This window comes from Semicossyphus pulcher, unplaced genomic scaffold (genome assembly GCF_022749685.1).
Source record: "Semicossyphus pulcher isolate SPU_LCO1_2020_fin unplaced genomic scaffold, fSemPul1.0.p SCAF_14, whole genome shotgun sequence".
NCBI classification, from domain to species: domain Eukaryota; kingdom Metazoa; phylum Chordata; class Actinopteri; order Labriformes; family Labridae; genus Semicossyphus; species Semicossyphus pulcher.
The window spans coordinates 16143477-16162549 of record NW_027211648.1 but is presented as its reverse complement, the minus strand read 5'-3'; the positions used below and the strand labels follow the sequence as shown (position 1 = coordinate 16162549).

Genomic DNA, 19073 nt, shown 5'->3' with positions numbered 1-19073 from the left:
AAGAGGAATGTCAATGAATTACAATGTGAATGAGCGACCATAGAGGACTTCGCCTTCCCTGCTTTAGATGTGCAGCTTGATGCTAATACAGATGGACACTGTGAGCAATTTAAACATTCATGTATTGTCCAGCCAGGGCGCTGTGGATCCCACTGTAATAAAAGCAATGTGACAGCACTAGGCGGGGGGGACCAGGGATTGTCACTGTGTCAACAAGCTTTATGAGGCTCTCAGAAGGTAGAGCGAGGAAGGATGCACGGATTCTTCAAAATGTAGGTTTCTGACACAAAAAGAAATCTGCAGCCTGTGCTGGATTAGCTCTCCTAACCTGCTCTTTAATCAAGGAATGTCACCAGTGCACACACCTGCTGCATGACAGGTATGTGTGGGTCTGAGCGTGTGAGAGAGCTAACACAGTCCTTTCAAAGCTGACCTTCACAATCTTCGAGGACCCACTCACACCCTCTCTGCCTGAGAGGCCTTTGGTCAGCGTTAATTACCCTCACTACCTCCAGCTGCCTGCTCATCAGGTCAGCGCTCCCATATGGTCCTCCAGGAGGCAGCAGGCGAGCGGGCAGGGGCGGGGAAAGTGCTGGATACCTGTGGGACACTGATTACATAAGCTGCTGCTAATGAGAGAGAGCTTCTTTGGAAAAAGGGCTGCAAGTTCAAACGATCACAACGGTGGCAGTGGCTGACAGATGCAACCCCAGAGCAAGGGGGACTTGATTAAGCACACACACACCTATGCACATGCTGGGACACATGCACACACACACTCACACATACACACCTGCATCCAGCATCACTTTAACACACACTCAGACACACAGAGGCACACAGCAGGAGAGGTGCTCTTTGATGAGCCAGGACTGGAGGTTGATGAGAAGGGGCACTGCAGCCTGATTCAGCTAGCTTGGGGTCACCCAGGAGAATGTGTGTGTGAGTGTGTGTGTGTTTATTAGTCACATTGTGTGATATCATTATACTAGTGACTCATTTGGCAAACACCTCCCAACATGGGTGCTCGTACACATGCAGTGACTAAAGATCCAATTTTTAAAAAAAATACTTGCAAATCAAATTTGGCAGATTTTTGTCCAATAAACCAATTTCTTCGTGCAGAATACATTTATATTATCCGATGTAATTCATCCCAAAGCTTGATAATGAAATCCTTGCAGCAGCGAGGAATCAAAACAAAGATTAATGTGCTGTTCGGCTCTCAGGCCCTGCTGTCATGTCATCTGTTATTCTCAGACGAGAGCTTCGTGGTAATGCGGTTAGACCTCACAACAATGCTTAATCACAACAAACCGCATTAGGCCAAAGGTAATTGTGTTTGCTTGGTATATGCGTGGGCCAATCTGTTTCGCTGCTGCCAATGAGGAGAAGGTGGAGGGGGTGGGCTTTCCACTTTGGGGCGGAGAGGGGGGCACAACCGAAATAGTCTTGTTTACCTCCAATGTCTGGCTCCACCTTATCGAGTTACAAAGCTGCTGCTGCGAGTCAGATTGGCCTCTGATCGATCGGAGCTCTGATGGCGAGAGGCAGCGTGACTGACAGTCCGACAAGGATCTCGGGCGGGAGCTGAGTAATGCATGTCATGTCATTTTTTCCCGGAAACACCTGAGCTTCAGCTTCTCGTCCGGGAGAGAAAACAACAGAGCTGATTTTATCACCGGTGCCACCTGCATTATGGTAAACGGGACATTTCCCACATCAAAGGGCAGTAAATGTCACATTTGAATTTTGAAGGGGGCGGCAATTCATGCGAAATGACAAAGCGTCTCTCAACATTTAGAAAAACTGGTACTTTTATTATCCAGCTGCAACCAAGCAACTTAAAAAGTGATAGAATATGAATGTGACAGAGTGAGCATATAGAAGATTCAACATCTGCTTTCAGACCCTCACTGTTACTTACACGAGTCTATAGAAATTCTCTTAGTCATCTTCTGACTCTACAAATCTGTTGAACACAACAGTTAGGCACCTGATGCAATTACCCCACACGACCCTGCCGCACCTTTAATCATCAGCTCCAGTGATCGTACTTTAAAATAGCATAGATTTACTGTACATATGCAGGTGTCATACTAAAGGTGCTGAAAATTATTACCACACAGTATCAGTTTATATAACAGTCTTTTTTTTTGGTCAGACAGAGAGGATGCATGCAGGTCTAAGGACCCGGAGTGGACCCACGGAGCAGATCACATGGGGTAGAACTGTGAGGCCGCCTCAGACGACTGGATCTCCACCTGAGCCATCTTGAACTGGGTGCACTGGAGCCATTTGCGGAGAGCAAACGGAGGGGTCCCGGATGTCTGGCCCTGCAGACACTGGTGGTTCACACGGTTCTGGATGGCCTGGAGACGCAACTGCAAGCCCGCAGATAGATGCTGATGAGGAAAGGACAGGAAGAAGTTTAAAGCCTGCAGTTACTTGCACGTAATTGATCTGTATCGATGGCAGAAAGGTTTTTTTGAAGCCTCACCTTAAGGTTTGACTGAATCATAGGTAGCCACATGGGAATAAGCTATAGGAACGAATGCAGAGGGGTAAGTATTAGGCTACGTGTTAAGGTCATCACATATTATCCATGTAGGAAGATACTACAGTGATAGCAAACCTTGACAAAGATGGTTGAGTTGCACTCCTGCAGGGCTTCCATCAAACTAATGACGTGAAGACACACCATCTCCACCATCTGGGAGAAGAGAACAAATAAAATATCAATCAAGTTTCTGTTGCAGGCTTGGATAGAGCACCAGTGGAAAAAGACCAAGCAGAGCACTCACCACTTTATTGTGGGCCATGAGCTGCAGGATGCTCGGCGTAACCCGACTCCAGAACTCCAGGCCGGTGAGGATTGCGCTGGAGGAAAACTCCGTCTGGTTCTGGTTGAGCAGCGACGGAGTAGCGGCCGCCTGCTCGCAGTAGATGGTCCACAGCTGGGCGAACATGAAGGCGTGGAACAGAGAGCACATGTGCAGCACCGACGTCTGGGGACGAAACAAAACAGAACAGGTGGTCAAAGATCATATTAAGAAAAACCTGGGTGTCATTTGTGGGGATTTGTTTCTGTCAGACCTTTGACTGTTCAGGGAAACCGATGAGGATGACTATAAGGTGATCTGCAATGTGGGAGCCAGCGTCGAGAGGGATGGGCATACAGGAGGTGGAGCCCTGGTGCAGGGCGCAGTGTGTCAGCGAGCCCAAAAGGAGCCAGGACAGCTGACGGATGTGGGACACGCACTCGATGAATTCTTTCGGCCTGCAGAGAAAGAAATATGAGACTATGTAATTTGCGTGTACTGACCCTTTAAGTGATTGACTCATTCCTGAACTCGCCTGTCGTTTTGTCATTCTTACCCTTGTTGCATGGTGGATGGCGGATGATAAAGCCAGGGAAGATAACGGACCACAGCTTTGTTATCGCGGTGATTGCCTTTGCTGATCTCCATGGCGGCTACTTGTGCCAAGCCCACTTTCAGGTTCCCCCCGAAAGTGTCCTCATGCAGTGGCTGACAGCAGGCCTTCATATGGCTCTGAGTAACAGATGTGGAGGGAAGGAAGAGATAAGGCTGAACAAAAGGCAGTGTATGAATATGCAAGCTTTAGCGGTCACTTTAAGAGAACAAGACTTACTTTAAGTTTGGTTAGCGTGTGCATATCTGCAATGAAGTCCAGGAGTTCACTTATGTACTGTCTCATGCACTCCATGGCTGCTGTTGTGCACTGTGGGGAACAAAAACAGTTTACCCTTTAGGAGGAATCACAGCGGGGTCCATCTTTGCGTCCTGCTGTTTTATGAGGCTAATTCTAATACGATCCACACACACATTCACTAAAGCCTTACCCCCGGCAGCGTGGAGATCATGTGCTTTTGGATGATGGTGGATTCTGCTAGCCGCGTGCCGATATCTGCACAAACAAACTGAGAGATTCCAAAGCAGGTTTCAGTGTTACATTCAGGAGGAGAGGCTGTTATTCTTTAAAACGAAGTGCATGAAAGAGGTTGTTTTTTTTTTTTACCTGGACCAGCAGTAACAAGTTTGTGTCGGGCAGAGGAGACTTGAACTTGAGAGCCTGCAGCAGCTCCAACACCACAATGCGGGACATGTAGAACTTATCTCTCTCCTGGATGCAAAGAGGAGAAAGAGAGTGGAGTAAATGTACTGATGCAGCAAGACTGCCTTTTTCTATTATCACTCTCCCTTACTCATGCTGCGAGGGGAGCATAAACTCTGTAGTCTGAATAGAGGGGGAAGGACAGGCAGCGAGAGGGGAGGGAGGGGAGGCAGGGAGACAGAGAATAGACAGAGAATGGCGAGGCTGAGGAGTAGATTTAGGCCAGTCCAGATCTCTCCTCCCAGAGTCCCAGGCAGCTCAGATGAGGCTGTCAGGCTGCCTTCTCCCTCCCCGAGGACAGGCTGCTCTCTTTGTTCATCCCTTCCACACAAAGCCCAGCTGCCTGTTTACAAACCACACTGTCATCTTCTGGCTTCCACTTTGCCTCACTCTTTTTCTCTATGCAGTCGTGTTTGCTTATGTTAGGCGCAGGCACATGCTCCCGCACTCTTACAGAACTCCGAGCCCGCTTCCAACGCTCCTCGCTGTGTGGCTTTTTTTTTAATGCGAATACCTGTACGCGGCGCTCTCATAATTAAAAGTTAATGGAGCATGTCCGCTTGGTAAATAGCAAATCATAGGCTGTCCCTAAGCTAGAAGGCCAAGGCTCAGCTGTGACAAATGGTGCATGGTGTTGCAAACTTTAGCAGAAGTAGAAAAGCTGACTTTGTGTCCTTAAAAAACTGACCTGCGAAGAAAAAAATCCTCCTCGCTCACCTCTCCATAAAACAACTGCACCGGACCGGTTCCCAAAGCAATTCCTCATAGTGACTCCGGGTTTTGAAAAGCGGATATTATACGGTGAGGAATTAAGGAGGGTGCAGAAAAATCAATACTGCAGGAGACATAAAGCATGCAGCGTTGACAGTGGTGGAGGACCGAGGATCCATCTGGCCCAACAGTGCAGACAGGCCTGGCTCCATCTCTGTCTGAGACAGCCTCTCAGAAACACGCCATACATCCTCGGCCCCTAGCACACCAACTAATCATGTTAATCAATACTGGCTGATTGCCTACTTAATCATCTGTGACACGTGGCCACATTTCTGGCCGGCTGGAGACTCGGGGAAGTAGGTTCAGCACCCGTAAGAGTGATGAGCGAGAGGCCTGGGAACTGGAGCTTTTTAACGCAGCGGATTAGTTTAAAAGCTTTAACTCCTTCAAGGCTGCATAAATACTGGATGTCAGCACATGTTTTACTCCTGCGAAGGAGAAAGAAGTCATGTAGAGCTAAACAGTACCTTGTTGAAGGCTTTGTAACACAGTCCACACAGTTCTACGAGGTAGGAGAGACTGAACATGCCATACTGGATGACAAAGCTCAGCAGCTTGGAGAAGGGCTCCAGGAGGCTCTGGAGGATGGAAGAAGTGGAGAAAAAGTTTGTTATAAAAGGTCAGAATTTCAAAGAATTTGAGCTATAAGTCTGAAAAGTTGCTGTGGGCTTACCCGGGTTGCATTTGTAGTTGGGATTTTCAGTAGACAAATGATAATCCTCAAACTGGAGTCCATGGGGCACTTATAAGACAAACAGATTTAAGACGGAAAAAACAGAAAGAGTTGGAAAATGTTAGACATGATTGCATGGTGCAAAGCCATATTCCTGGACCTGGTGTTTTAAATCAAATTATAGTACACTAATGTGAATCCAAGGTCAAAAGCGTCAGAGTCAAATCAATTACAATTTTAAGACTCCGTCCTATTGAACCCGACAAGGACACTGCAAGATGCTTTTTCCTCGGGCCATAATCGCATTAAACCATATCAGAGCATGACTAAGTGACGGGAAGATTCGATATCTACCTTTAGAGGAAGCACAGAGGGCAGCTTTGCGAGGAAGGTCTGGAACTGGTTGCAGATGGTCGTCCACAGGTTGCTGGGAGAGTCCATGGGGAGCGCCTCCATGAAGGTAGCGATGTTTTCCAGGCAGTGCAACATTGTGCCCCCTGCTGGCAGACTCTTCTTGTTGTTCAGGCCCTGGAGGGCACAAAAGCATGAAACCACAGCAGGGTTATATAATGACGTTCTATAAGCGAAGATATTTCCATGCAACTGATCATTCAGTCCTGATCAATCACAATGCACATGATGAGAGCGGGGGATTTAGGACACTGAAGCACAGATGATTGCTCGAATGAGCTCATGCACCAGCGAGCTTCTTATCCGTGTCGTTTGTTTAGCTTAACAGCAACAATAAAGTGGCACAGTGGTGCAGAGTGAGGCAGGTTTTCTTCAATGCTCCAGTGATTTGTTGTTTTAAAAGGGCTTATGGTTTGCATGTTGCTGGAGTCACAGAGGCTTTTGCTTTGACAAGAGCTCCTCCTGCTGGTGAAATGACTCAACACAGTTACATGAGGAAGACTCTCACCTCCAGCAGCATGTTGAGGGCAGCCACAGAGCTCAGTTCATTAAAGTCTATCAGGGAGGATGCAAGAGTGCGCAGAAAACTTCCATCTGTAAGACATAAAAAGTAAGTCAGTTAGCAGTATTTTTAAGGAAGGATGATACATATGTAAATTCAGGTATGTTTAAGGGATATTTGAGTTTCTGTTTTACGTGCAGACCTTTGATGTTACTCTGGAAGAGTTGGGGCAAGATGCCATTAGGGGCCAGCTGGTGAAACACACAGCGGAGGAACTGCTTGGCTACACCTGCTACATTCCCCGGGATCAACATACTGCAAAAAACATCACAGGGAGAACGTCTGTGTTGGACAGGCTGTCACACTTCTATTATTAAACTCATCTATAAGGAGAGCGAATGTCTGACGGCTTTAATGTATCATACCTCTCAGCTTGTCCAGAAAAATTGCCACTGGATGCCAACCTGAAAGAAGTTAAAGCGCTGGATTAGGACTGGAGGGGATGAATTATGCATGAGCTCTAAGGGTGAGTTATGAAACTTCATTTAACGGTGAAGTGCTGTGTGGATGTGGATTGCTGGAGCGGCTCTACCTGCCCACAGACTGCATGATGTCGAGGAGCATCGGAGCGGCCAAATCAGGGCTGAGGTGGATGAACATGGAGAGAACGACGACCGCGAGGCTGAGAGTCTCCTCGTCGTATTCCTCCAGCACGGCCGCACAGTCGCGACACCTGGAAGAAACCAGGCCGGTTTGAGCATCAAGAGGACTTTAATGACATATAGCTGTGGAATGATTTATTCACCTGTCAGACATGGTGGTCGGCTGCTCGTCAATGAACTCCTCTGGCGCAGGGACAAACATGCTGACTGTGCTGGGTGCAGAGAGCAGACTGGTCTTTGTAGGGCCTGCGATGATGAAATACAAGAGGATAAACAGCTAATTCAAAATGACAGAATCTTCCCAAAAGAGAGTTCTACCCTGTGCGGCCTTGCTTACATAGAATTTGACTTGTATTACTGATCAATAAGTGTTATTTTCAGCTTTCTCTATGTCTGTTTCTTTTGACCTCATAGATACATCCATATAAATCCATTATAAGATAAATAAAAGTGTGAACGTGACGGACCGGTGTCCCAGGTGCTGATGTTGTGCGGCGCACTCGACTGATGCTCCAGCTGCCTCTTCATCAGCTGACTCATGGTCAGAGCTCCCAGAGAGCCTCGCTTCACCTGACGGTACTGAGCTGAAGGTCAGACACAGAAAACAACACGGAGGTTGAAATACCTGATGCTTAAAAAGTGTGTGTGGTTACATGGAAACAGGTGAGACACACATGAAAAAAGGAGCAGTGTAATTGTATGATATCAGCTTTTGAGGTTTACAAAACTTTAGATTGAAACTAATTTGAATGAAACATTTTAATGCTTTTGCCTGGCTTTATAATAAGACTTCAAAAAGACATTATTTTATTGCATGTTTCCAGCTCTAAATTGGAGTTTTCAACAAGATTGTTGTCTGCACAGGTGGTATATGTGAGCGATGGTTATTATAAGGTTCTTATAAAGAATCCACAACAATCACATTAAAGTATTTGGATCCTACTTGACACTGAAGAGCGGTGGCTTGTTTCAGGAATAGCAGCTTCGAGCGTTGGGGCCGAGGCAGATTCTCGTGGCTTTTCCAATGTAGACAGAACTTTGTGATCTGCAAGGCAATATGGGTAAATAATGGGCGGGGCATCGGCTTCAGAATGTAGGCCATTATATGGCAATTAAAAACATATAGACATTACTTTATAATGAGGACTACTTTTGCTACCATGTGGAGATAATTAGTTTATTTAGATCTAATTAAATGACAGTTTAGTGTTTCAGATTTAGAAAATCTTCTACTCGTTTACTTTTTCTTATTTTAAGTCAAGTTACAAAGTTTCACAACTGTGATGCGGACTGAAAAACCTTTAAACCTCGAAAGTGTTAGTATGGAAGTGTGGGAGAGTGAACACATTCATACATGGAGGTGGAGTGGTTTGTTAAATAAACATCTGAGGCAGCTCGTAAATGCACTTTACATTTAAAGTCTTACTGATGCAAACCCGTGTGTTGCCAATATTGATCTCCTTTACTTCCACAGATCTTTTGAGAACATTTTCCCTGCATGTCACGCTTCCACTGGTCTCCATCTTGTTTGGAAAATAGTGTGAAAAAGTCTCAGCAGACTCTGCTTGAGTTGTGCGATCCTTCACAGCGAGCATTATGGATGAATCATTTAAATGTTACATATTATATGTGGTAAAGTCATCTCATTGATAATAATACTATTATAAAGATATAATAAGAAATAATAATAACACTGTATATGGCAAATTCTATTCAATAAGATCCTACACAATGTGCTTCAAGAAAAAGGAAGAATGTAGGAGAATTAAAAACATAGTATAGAATGAAAATAGTAAAAATAGTTTAAAGACAAACAAAATAATAGTGAATAAATATAGTTAATGTTTACAGGGTACTTTGAAAGAATTATTTCCAAGTTTTTAAAGTTGTAAGTGAGGTGCACAATTTCAGATCTGCAGGGAGTCTGAAGTTAATGCAGCTTCGCTGTAGGCAAAAGTCCTGGGCCAGTTGATGTGAGCGAGACAGAGGAACACAGTGATCTGTTAGGAGCTGTGATGAGGTCACTGATTAAGCCTGCAGCAAGGCAGAGAACTGATCTGCAAGCCAACGAATATGCTTAGTTTTCAGATTGTTATTTTGAAAAGATATGGAGACCAGGGGATGCCTGAAACCAAGAAAAAACTCGTCAGCATGGTGGTTTAACGTGGCCTAAAGTGTAAATAGTTCGTAAATTTGGTCAAAATACACACTTTCAAAGGTACAAAAAGAGATCAAATGTTTTTAAAAGGCACTGGACGAGCCTCCTCAAATCTTAGTAATATCCTAAAAAGGTATTTTAAAACAAATTACGCAGTAGGAACAATCCTCATCCCCCCTTCCTTCTTACCTGTCTCTGTGGCCTGCTCTCCGCCCAGCTTGTCGAACATATTGAACGTGATGTCCAGATATTCCCTCTGGATGGCACTGACAGCGATCTTCCTCTGCTTCCTCTGTCGGGGAACAATCTGGATTTTAAATTCCGCCTCATCGTTGTCCTCCCCGTTGTCAGGTTTTATGTCGCTGTCCCCTTCATCTCCCATGTCGTCGTCCTCTTCGTCATCTCCATCCTCTTCTTCTTCATCGTTGCTGTTGCTCTTGCTTTTTTCCGGCGAGGAGAGAGGTTCTGCGTTGTCTTCCGGGATGTCCAAGAAGATGGTTCTTCCAGAGGGACTCGTCCCAGGTCCCATCCCAGGCTTTAGGTCCTCTGGGGTCACCGGCATGTCGTCTAGAGAGGTGTAAGGGACGTGTGGGGCCTTTCTCAGGAGGTCTCTCTTCTGCTTCAGGGTCATGGGGCTTTCATGGCAGATGTTATCAGCTCGGTCAGGGAGATCTAGAGAGGTGCTTGGAGTCACACGGTTTGACCTGTTTTCCCCATAGCCAGGAAGTTCAGGGGTCTTTTTGCCACTTGAACAGTCCTCTACACTCACCTGAACCACAGGAGACAGACGCAGAGTGTTGCTGCTCGCTGGGGAGGCTGAGACCTTTGGACTCCCGTTGAACTTGGAGGCGATGATGGTGTTGAGGTCGAACTCTTCGTCGCTCTCTACGATCCTCAGAGGAGGAAGCGGTTCAAATACCAAGGAGTCGCTGTCGGACATGGAGAGCAGGGAGTGTTTTTCTGGAATGGACGTGCAGTCAGAGGAGAGGTCGATGAGGTCCTGGTCCTCCTTCCCTTGACCGGATCCTTCCAGCGAGCCCTGGTCCAGCTTGTCCTCGAAGGTCTCCATGCAGCTGAGGCGGACCTCCGGGATCACAGGTTTTGAGATGTCCGAATGTCCGCCTCGAGAGCCTCGCCGATCCACAGCGTCGAGGCCCTCAACCCGAACCGAAGAGCCGTCAGATGATCCTTTGCCGTGGCGCCTGCCGTGTGACGTGGCAGAAGAGGGGGGCAGGACAACAGGGGGCGCCTGCAGGTCGCAGCGATCAATGCAGGATTTACGTCGATGTTCGTCCAAATTGAAGAGGATGGAGTCAGTGTTGGAAATGTCCAGAGACTTCTGCTTGTGCATGGCCTGCAGACGCTTCTTCCTGGTGCTCTCCTCCCTCACACAGTGCAGGATGCTGTCCTGAAGGGCGCTGGCTTCACGGTACTCTGACAGCTCAATTTCACCTAAAACACAAGAGAAAATAAGACTTTTATTACACTCAAAGCAGCACGCCTCCTGTAACTTTAAAAAGATGTTCTCCTGGAGAGATCTCATCGATGTGCTGTTACACTACACTTCACTTTGAAAGCCTCTGCTGCTTACTTTTCTTGGCATTCAGCTCGACCGGCTGGTACTTCACAGACTTGCTGCCTCCGATCCTCTTCAGACGGGCGAAGAAGGTCTGTGACTCCTTGTTCGCAGCTCCAGTCGGCGTGTCATGGACGTCTGACTCATCGAATACACTGTCCTCTTCTGAGATGGAGAAAAAATCAACATCAGCACTGCATTGAAGAGTCAAACAGACACTTTGGAAGAGACTGGAAAGGGTTTTATTTTTCTCCCATCTTTGGCAAAATAGGAGTTACATATTTAAGTTTTTGTTTCCTTAAAGTTCAGACATTTAAAGAAAGGCTTTCCACTGAAACTCAACAACTAAAATGCTCTTCTTCTCTTAATATAATTTATTCTTAAAGCAAAGGCTTCACCTTTTTCTTTCTCGCTGTAGCGGCTCATGTTGGAGTTGTCGCTGTAGAGCGGTCCGGCTGTAGCGTGGGGGCGACAGCTGTGATACTGGGCATTCAGTGTGTTGATGGTGATGTGGATCAGATGCAGGACCACTTTACTGCCGTCCATGTCTCTGTAAGGATACTGGAAACATATGCAGATGTTATAATGCGTGTCTATAATTACCTTTTTAAGTCATACTGTACATCGAAAGATATCATGAAATGTTCACCACCTGATTTGGAAATCATTAGCAGGTAAAAACATGGATGGTATTTGCTGTCAAAGAGACTGAATGAATATTGATCCATGCAATAATATCCAAGAGAGGGTACCTTATAGAGGATAACCAGCAAAGCTTTGAGCCACATCTGTCTGATGTGAGGCCTCAGAGCCCACAGAGAGCAGCGAGGCGGCTGTTGGAAGTAGTGTCTCAGCTGGGGACACGTGCAGTACTTCAACACCTGGACCACCAGGGGGAGCAGCTGCTTCCCCAAACCGATATTGTAGTCCATCACCTTGAAAACAAAAACAGTTTTATTCATTAGCCTTCATTTCATACTGTTATATTCATTCTAACATGTAACTAAAGACACCAGATCTCTTGAAAGTGTTAAAGTATAGCAAAATAGGTATAGGTTACTTGTGCAATGCCAGCGATGAAGGCGTTAAAGCAGGTAGACGTGCGCATCTTCTGAGGTGCAATCATAAAGCAGCCCTCCTGTTGGTCGTATCCCAGCAGCACGTACAGGTGACGTTTCACCGTGTTAAAAGCTTTGGCGCTGCCGATGTCGGCCTCGGCGCTGCTCTTGTCTTTGGCCATAAACTTCATGAGCACCATGATGAGCTGGTGAACCGTCTGGTGGTCGATGCCGGCGTCTTCGGGAAGCAGGTCTCTGATGGCGCTGTCTTCCTCGGGGGACGGGGTCTGGCCTGCAAGAGGGGCTGAAGCGTCAGGGTTAGAGTGCGGGAGGAAACGTGCTGCAGACAGGGAAGAAGATGGACAGAGGGTAGGGTGCAGGAGCAAGGGGGAGCGGGGTAACAACACAGAGGAGGGGGGAGTCAACTTGTCCACTTCTCTGTTTGGAGAGGTGGAGGCATCATCATGCAATACACATATATCAGAGCAACATGTTCATGGATTATGTAAATGGGGTAAACACAAAAAAAATGGCAAGCTAGCTGTTAGCACGAGCGATTCTTTCACTCTTCTCAGTTTCAGAATGAGCCTGAGGCACGATTAAACAAAAATGGCTGCTTCTTTTCTTAGCTCTACTCAGTCTATACTTTTCCTCCAATGTGATGTGATTATGAAGAATAATATAATATGGTTATTATTTAGGTGATTATTTACCTGGCAGGACTTTCTCTATCATATCTCCAAGTGTCGGGGCAGAGTGCTCTTGCCTTGTAAGCCTTAAAGCTAAAAACCACATATGAAGAACACGATTTAGAGAAAATACAGGGGAGATAGTCCAGGACATGTGTCTGAGCTCCATCAGCATCCAACAAGTGCACATACAAACACACAAACACAAAAACACTACGCCTTATGGCCCCATTACACTTTCAAAATAAGGGCATTTTGACTAATCAAAATAACAAATAAGTTCATTATGTTTGATTGTGTTTTAGAAGTGAGATGAAAGTTGAGAACAAACGAGTAAGGAGAGAAACATTGGGAAAATAGGACCAGACTAGGGTTACATAGTATTTGCAAATAGAAAAGCATTTGGTTTCACACATGGGGGAGAGAAAATGGGCAGTGATCAGCACATTAGGACTCTGCAGACAGTCCCTGGTGCTTCTCTGCAGGATAATGGAAGTAAACCAAAGTCTCTGGAGGTATTTGCAAACACTGTTCGAGCACAGACTTGGTGAAAGTGACAGAGGTTCAGATTTAAACTGACAGACAGACACACTGGCTGATTTTTGCTACTCACGCAGCCGGTTGCTCAGAGACTCGGGGAGTGAAAACGCTCGTTTAGACTCGGTCGGAGCTCCCTTCACACTGTCCCTGAGGGAGCGCACGCTCTTCTGTCGATTCCTGGCAAAACGCGCCCTTCGGATCTTCCACATCGCTGCATCACTGAGGTTGGCTACATTGGTTCGTACGGCTGTGATGGCTGTCGAAAGGAAAATACAACATATTTTGGAGCATTCTGTTAATTCAAGATTACGTCAAGCAACATGCAGCGTTAGTGGAACAGGTGTAAAAACTGTGAATGGAGACATAGTAGCCATGTACTTGTCGGGAAAGGGAACTCCTTGTTGCAGTCCAGGTGCAGCTGAGCCTCCAGAGATAATGTTTCAAAGCGGTTGACGAAGAACTCCCAGCTCAGCGCAGGAATGTCTTTCTTCAGGAAGTGCAGCAGCAGGAGCTTGCTGAGGATGATGGGACGATCCCTCACTACAGTGTCGAACTGGAAGTCCAGGCACAGGCACAACCCCTGGATAATAATAAACAACACACACACAAATTAATTTAGTTGAGTCCCTTTAAATATTACAAACAGATAGGAAAAGTGTCATGAGATCATGCATATAGAAATTGGTTGATTGACTCCTGTATGGGATATTTTGCACCCTCTGATTGTCTGCTCTGACTGCGAGCACGTCACCTGCAGGGCCGGCCTCTTGATGGTGTCCAGCAGCAGTCTGGCCCGGGTGGCCACAGCCGGGTTAACGTCCTCCACAGAGGCCAGGAAGCAGCAGAAGGCGTGGGCCAGGGAATACTTCAGCAGGTGGTTTTTCGTCACTGCACCGATGTCCAGGAACCGACACAGCACCGCTACCTTCTCCACTGTGAGTTTAAATGAGAATACAAAGTTAAAGAGATCAGCAACAGCACAGACAGATTACACAATAAGAGGCAAGTAAACAAAAGGCAACTGAGCTGTATTTTTGATATTTGATATATTTGAAAAGTAGTCAACAATACGTCTCTTTAATCATCTCTATGGGTGTAAGTGTAAGATACTTTTTCTATAATGTCTTTGTGTTCAACGTTTCTACTCAAACATAAACGTTGTCCCACATCGCCAGTGCGTGGGAGGAAATAAGAATGTCCTCAGGGCTTTAAAAAAAAAAGATACTTCCAGTAATTGTTGGCTTTCTTTATCGTGACTCAGATTAAAATCTAAAAATAGGCGTTTTATTCTGAAATCCATAAACTCTCACCCACTCTGGGCTGAATAGCAGCAAGTGTTCACCAGTAGGTGTCAGTGTGGGCTTTAAGAGAGCAACGCTTCAGTGCCTGTTGTTCACATTTAGGGTTCAATTGTATTTATGTATTTATTTGTATAATTTATGTCCATAATTATACAATTATTTGTTTCAGCGCTACAAATAAGAGGGTTTAAAAACATTATAACAGCTTGGTCATGTTAAAGACAAGTGATGTGTATCTTATATCTGATTTCTTGTGTATTCATATACACAATATGCTAATAGCATGACACTTGAGTGATATTCACCTCATGTTTGGGTCTTATCTCAGTACAATGGACCCCCTGTTTTTCTTTATCTCTACATTGAGTCAGACGACCTGTCCTCTACCTCTGTCTCAAGGTCATACAGCTCCTCTCTGCCAATCACCAGGCGTGAAAAAACCTTATTAATCCCACAATTCCTCTTTTCCGCCTGTTTGAGCCACACTGTAACCATGACAACAGGAGGGGAGATGTGTGCAGGCGGTAGCATATTATATCAGCACACTGGAGGTCTTCGTCTAACAGATCACTTGAACAATCACAACCATTTTACGAACAGAACACCTCATTAACACTGAAATATAAACTATCATTGAGAATGGTTTGATGAGCTTGATAAGGTGTTCATGGCTGCATATGATTTGAGTTACATTATATGTTATTTCAGCTATCTCTCACCTGCTTCGAATCGTATTTTCCAGTCTTTGCTGTTGAAGTTGGTGTTGATGAGGTTCCAGAAGATGTCCGCCCCGTGCGACAGAGAGAGGGCGTGCAGAAGCTGAGGCACAGCCAGGGAGGCCAGCTGGCAAAACTCTGACTTCAGCATGGACCACAAACTGAAACACAAAATTAGACAAATAAACAAACTGCTGGTAAACAGAACGATTTCTATGAAAACAATGAGTCAGCACACACCTCGGGATGAGCATCTTTTCCTGGACGTAGGCCAGAAACTGGGGGTGATCCTTGCGGGCGAGATATAAACACTCTCCATGGAGACACAGGATCTTCAAACAGTTTAGCATGTTGAACAAGATGTCCGGCTCCTCAAACTTGGACATTTCCTTAATACAGAGGAGATATATGACCCATGTGTACACTCAAATAAGTCACAGAAAACATTCTTAATACCTCTGTTTTCAGTTATTCAAAACAAGTACCTGCAGGATGGTGTATATGAGCTTCAAAGACACAGGGAGCTGCTGGTAGGAGAACTTTTTATCAGAATTGTTCTTCATAGCTGTAATGAAGAAGAGTGTTGTGTTAGAAACAACTCAACGTATGCTTATCTGTAGTATAAGAGAACATACAGGGTGAAAGAGAGTATGAAACATATCAAAGAAAACATGAGATGTAAATCGACACCTCTATCACATCTGCACAGTAGATGTGCAGCTGAAGCTAGTTAGCTTAGCCTAGCTGAAAGACAGGAAACAGGGAAACAGCACCCCGTATAAAACTGTTTTTACTCCATATTCCTTGTCAATAACACAAACAAGAAAAAGGGTGTAAGTTACTGAGAGATACAATTTCTGGTAGGCATATTTCTTTCCTTAAAAAAGGCAGACTATCCGTTTCCCTTGTTTGCAGTCTTGCAGAGTTTCTACTAGTCTCTTGGCAACATATAGGCGACAACAGGACTCTTAGATGTCACTTTGCATCACCAAGATATAGTAGCTTAACAAACCCCTGTGAAACTGTTTTTGATTCAGTTTATACGTGTATTAAACAAATCACATGTTAGGAGTTAGTAAGAGATAGGGTTGCTGGAAGGTAATTTTTTCCCCCTTTGAGGCAGGCTAGCTGTGTCCCCCATTTACAGTCTTCAGAGTAAGCTAACCTAACCGGTGACTACTGTTAGCTTCATATACCATATAGACATGAAAAGGGTTTTCTAATTAAACTCTTGGCAAGAAAGGAAATAAGTAGATCACCCAAATTGTCAAACTATTCCTTTAAATATTACGCTACAACAAGCAGGCGGTAAATTTAGCTAATTTAGCTTTGCTTAGCTTATACAAATAAGCTAATCCATAAATATTGAAGCACTTCTTTAAGGTTTTTAAATATTTTCCTAGCAGTTAACATCCCAGTGAAATCATTATTATTTTGGTTTGTAATATTAAGTAATGATAATAAATAGTTATTGTAATAACACTGAGCACAGGACTGATGCACATACATGCGTCATCAGGAGACTGGTTGCTCGGGTTGTCAGTGGGAGCAGCGCTCGGGTTGTCTCCTTCCTCACTTCCATTCTCCGTCCCGAGGGAGAAATCAGTCTGAGGGAAGAGCAAGGTTTCCTCCAAACTGTCCGTAGGTTCCTGCAGAGGACAAGCACTGTAAAACTGTGTCCTTTATGTGTTATATATATTCATGAGTTAAGAACTACATATTTGTAAATTGAGAAAAACAGACAGTAATTAACACATTTATTACTTCATCTAAAACATTAGCTTAGGAACACTGAGGTGTTTTTGCCTTTGTGCATTGGGACATGGGTGTAACATGTCACTTTAAAGATGTATCTGCTTGATGCACAGGGTTCATTTATACATTAAATTAATGCTGCCTGTCTCACCACAAGGCGTATTTCTTCCCGGGGGGTCAGCCTCTCCAGGAGCTCACAGCCCAGCTGGTAGCACAGGATGCTAGATTGGCACAGGCTGCACTCCAGGGCCTTCTCATCCTTCTGGCAGGTGTGCGAGCCCCCCCACGGAGCCTGGAAGACGTTGTTGATGATGCCCACGATATCCTTCCCAAGGCTGCTGTCTAGACCCAGCATCACACCGTCATCCTGGAGCTCCATCTGGGACAACACGGGAGACGAGCGGTAAAACAGGGGAACAAAAAGTGGAGCACGATGCACAAATCTCCAGATCCCACCTGTGTGAAGTGTGTTGTGTTTCATTTTTCTTCATTTGAATGAGGAAGAAGAAGAACTGTCTTTAAACTGTGTTACACATTGTGTAAAAAACACATTGTGTCCCTGGCATATTGTAAGCAACACTATTAGACAAGGTTTGTATTAAGATGTTATGTTACTCTTATGCTTTTTTCATAAGGATGATGTGGTCACCTGCTTTAGGATGAGGTCAAACATGAGGATGAAGCAGCCGAGGTTCATGTCATCATCATCACAGTCCAGATCCAGAGCGCAGTGGCCGGCGGCGTGACCCAGGTTTTTAAAGGGGCTGCAGCGCAAAGGGCTTCTGAAGGGGCTCCTGAAGGGACTGGGGAACGGACTGAGGGTGTTGTGTTGACCTCGGCGTCCTGGGTCTGACACAACACTCACCTAAGAAAAAACAGCACAGCACTTTAAAGGTAAAACATCTGTTTCCTTTAAACTCAAGCCTCTGAGAGTCTAATTTGAAATGTTCACCTCTTAGTGTCAGTGATAATGGCACATGAGTGCAGAGTCGCCTGGCTATAAATTTCTATGATAAATCTACATCACAGTCAAGTTCAATTAAGCCCTTTTAAGGGAGCTATATTTAGACATAGGCAGTTACTATGGCAACACACAGTACATCTAAATGAATGGTAGAAAATAGATGGAGTAGAGGAGCAGAAATGTGGACATCTTGATCCTGAAAAAAGCATCTGACAGGATGCAAAATATCAAATTAAGAGCTTGTGATGTTGTGATTACATCTAGTTGAGTGATGCTTGTTGCAATACACTATGAGCCTGGTTTATTACTATTTTGACCACTTAACTCAAAGGAAGAAATGACAAAGAGCATTTAGTTCTAATTTTTGGCATCTCGAGTCCCTTACCCTGCGAGCCCCGGTGTTGCCTGACAGATCTGAGGCGCGTGCCTTCCTCTGATTGGCCAGCTCCTTCAGAGAGTTCACTCCATCAGAGAACATCCCGATCAGCAGCTGAAGAGGCACCACAATGTCCAGTTCTGACAGAACCTGGTCCAAACACAAAGGATCCATATTACTCTTACCATAAAGATAGTTTTGGTTTCATTTCCAGGGCTAAAAAGATTTCAATTTTCTCAATTCAGCTGAAGTGAATGGAATAGTGTTCATGCTGTTTAAGCTTTAAAACATAACATTGCATAAGCTTAGCAGCAATGTGGCTTTCCAGAAACAATTAAGAGAATCTCAGAAGGAGGTTCAGACATGTTTTCATCAGAAACAATCTGCTTTTATACATTTATTTACCTATTTATTGACCTTTTATGCCTTTATTGAGAAAGAGAGGACAGTGGATATTGTCTGAAACAGGGGAAGAGATAGTGTGGATGACATGCGGCAAGGGACCGAGGATGGAAGTCAAACCATGGGCCGCCGCATCAGGAACTGAAGCCTCCTGAAACCACTGAGCTAAACCGGCACCCCCAGAAACCAGAAACCATCTTTTTCTGAGAAAACGTGTTGCAAACTGCGGTTGTTTCTTCTGTGCAATAACATAAACACTTGAATATTCAGTTATAACACTATAAGTATCTGTATGGCTGCATATCATGAACATACCACAGAGGTAGGTGCATGCAGAGAAAGACTTTCAGAGTCATACTGATTTGACTGTGACCTATTT

The 19073-nt window shown here is 45.0% G+C and overlaps 1 protein-coding gene across 3 annotated transcripts in view; it reads right to left on the bottom strand.

Annotated features, from left to right (window-relative positions):
- Window positions 1-1799: 1799 nt before the first annotated feature.
- Window positions 1800-19073, bottom strand: part of LOC138591265 (protein unc-79 homolog) — a 32069-nt gene continuing 14795 nt past the window's right edge. The window contains exons 17-51 of one of the 3 annotated variants that reach the window (XM_069661799.1): window positions 18302-18442; window positions 17602-17817; window positions 17104-17331; window positions 16705-16846; window positions 15683-15762; window positions 15438-15586; window positions 15201-15358; window positions 13932-14113; window positions 13559-13760; window positions 13254-13436; window positions 12665-12733; window positions 11954-12291; window positions 11646-11828; window positions 11292-11454; window positions 10909-11058; window positions 9507-10769; window positions 8103-8204; window positions 7627-7743; window positions 7303-7405; window positions 7090-7230; window positions 6923-6961; window positions 6700-6812; window positions 6504-6589; window positions 5939-6112; window positions 5585-5653; window positions 5379-5489; window positions 4042-4146; window positions 3866-3943; window positions 3655-3744; window positions 3379-3554; window positions 3097-3280; window positions 2805-3008; window positions 2636-2713; window positions 2501-2542; window positions 1800-2405 (exon numbers count right to left, since the gene is read on the bottom strand). In XM_069661799.1, the coding sequence (XP_069517900.1) occupies window positions 2217-2405; window positions 2501-2542; window positions 2636-2713; window positions 2805-3008; window positions 3097-3280; window positions 3379-3554; window positions 3655-3744; window positions 3866-3943; window positions 4042-4146; window positions 5379-5489; window positions 5585-5653; window positions 5939-6112; window positions 6504-6589; window positions 6700-6812; window positions 6923-6961; window positions 7090-7230; window positions 7303-7405; window positions 7627-7743; window positions 8103-8204; window positions 9507-10769; window positions 10909-11058; window positions 11292-11454; window positions 11646-11828; window positions 11954-12291; window positions 12665-12733; window positions 13254-13436; window positions 13559-13760; window positions 13932-14113; window positions 15201-15358; window positions 15438-15586; window positions 15683-15762; window positions 16705-16846; window positions 17104-17331; window positions 17602-17817; window positions 18302-18442 (6048 nt within the window). In that variant the 3' untranslated portion in view covers window positions 1800-2216. The remainder of the gene's footprint in view (window positions 2406-2500; window positions 2543-2635; window positions 2714-2804; window positions 3009-3096; window positions 3281-3378; window positions 3555-3654; window positions 3745-3865; window positions 3944-4041; window positions 4147-5378; window positions 5490-5584; window positions 5654-5938; window positions 6113-6503; window positions 6590-6699; window positions 6813-6922; window positions 6962-7089; window positions 7231-7302; window positions 7406-7626; window positions 7744-8102; window positions 8205-9506; window positions 10770-10908; window positions 11059-11291; window positions 11455-11645; window positions 11829-11953; window positions 12292-12664; window positions 12734-13253; window positions 13437-13558; window positions 13761-13931; window positions 14114-15200; window positions 15359-15437; window positions 15587-15682; window positions 15763-16704; window positions 16847-17103; window positions 17332-17601; window positions 17818-18301; window positions 18443-19073) is intronic. The other 2 variants (XM_069661800.1, XM_069661802.1) reach the window with 2 other exon arrangements.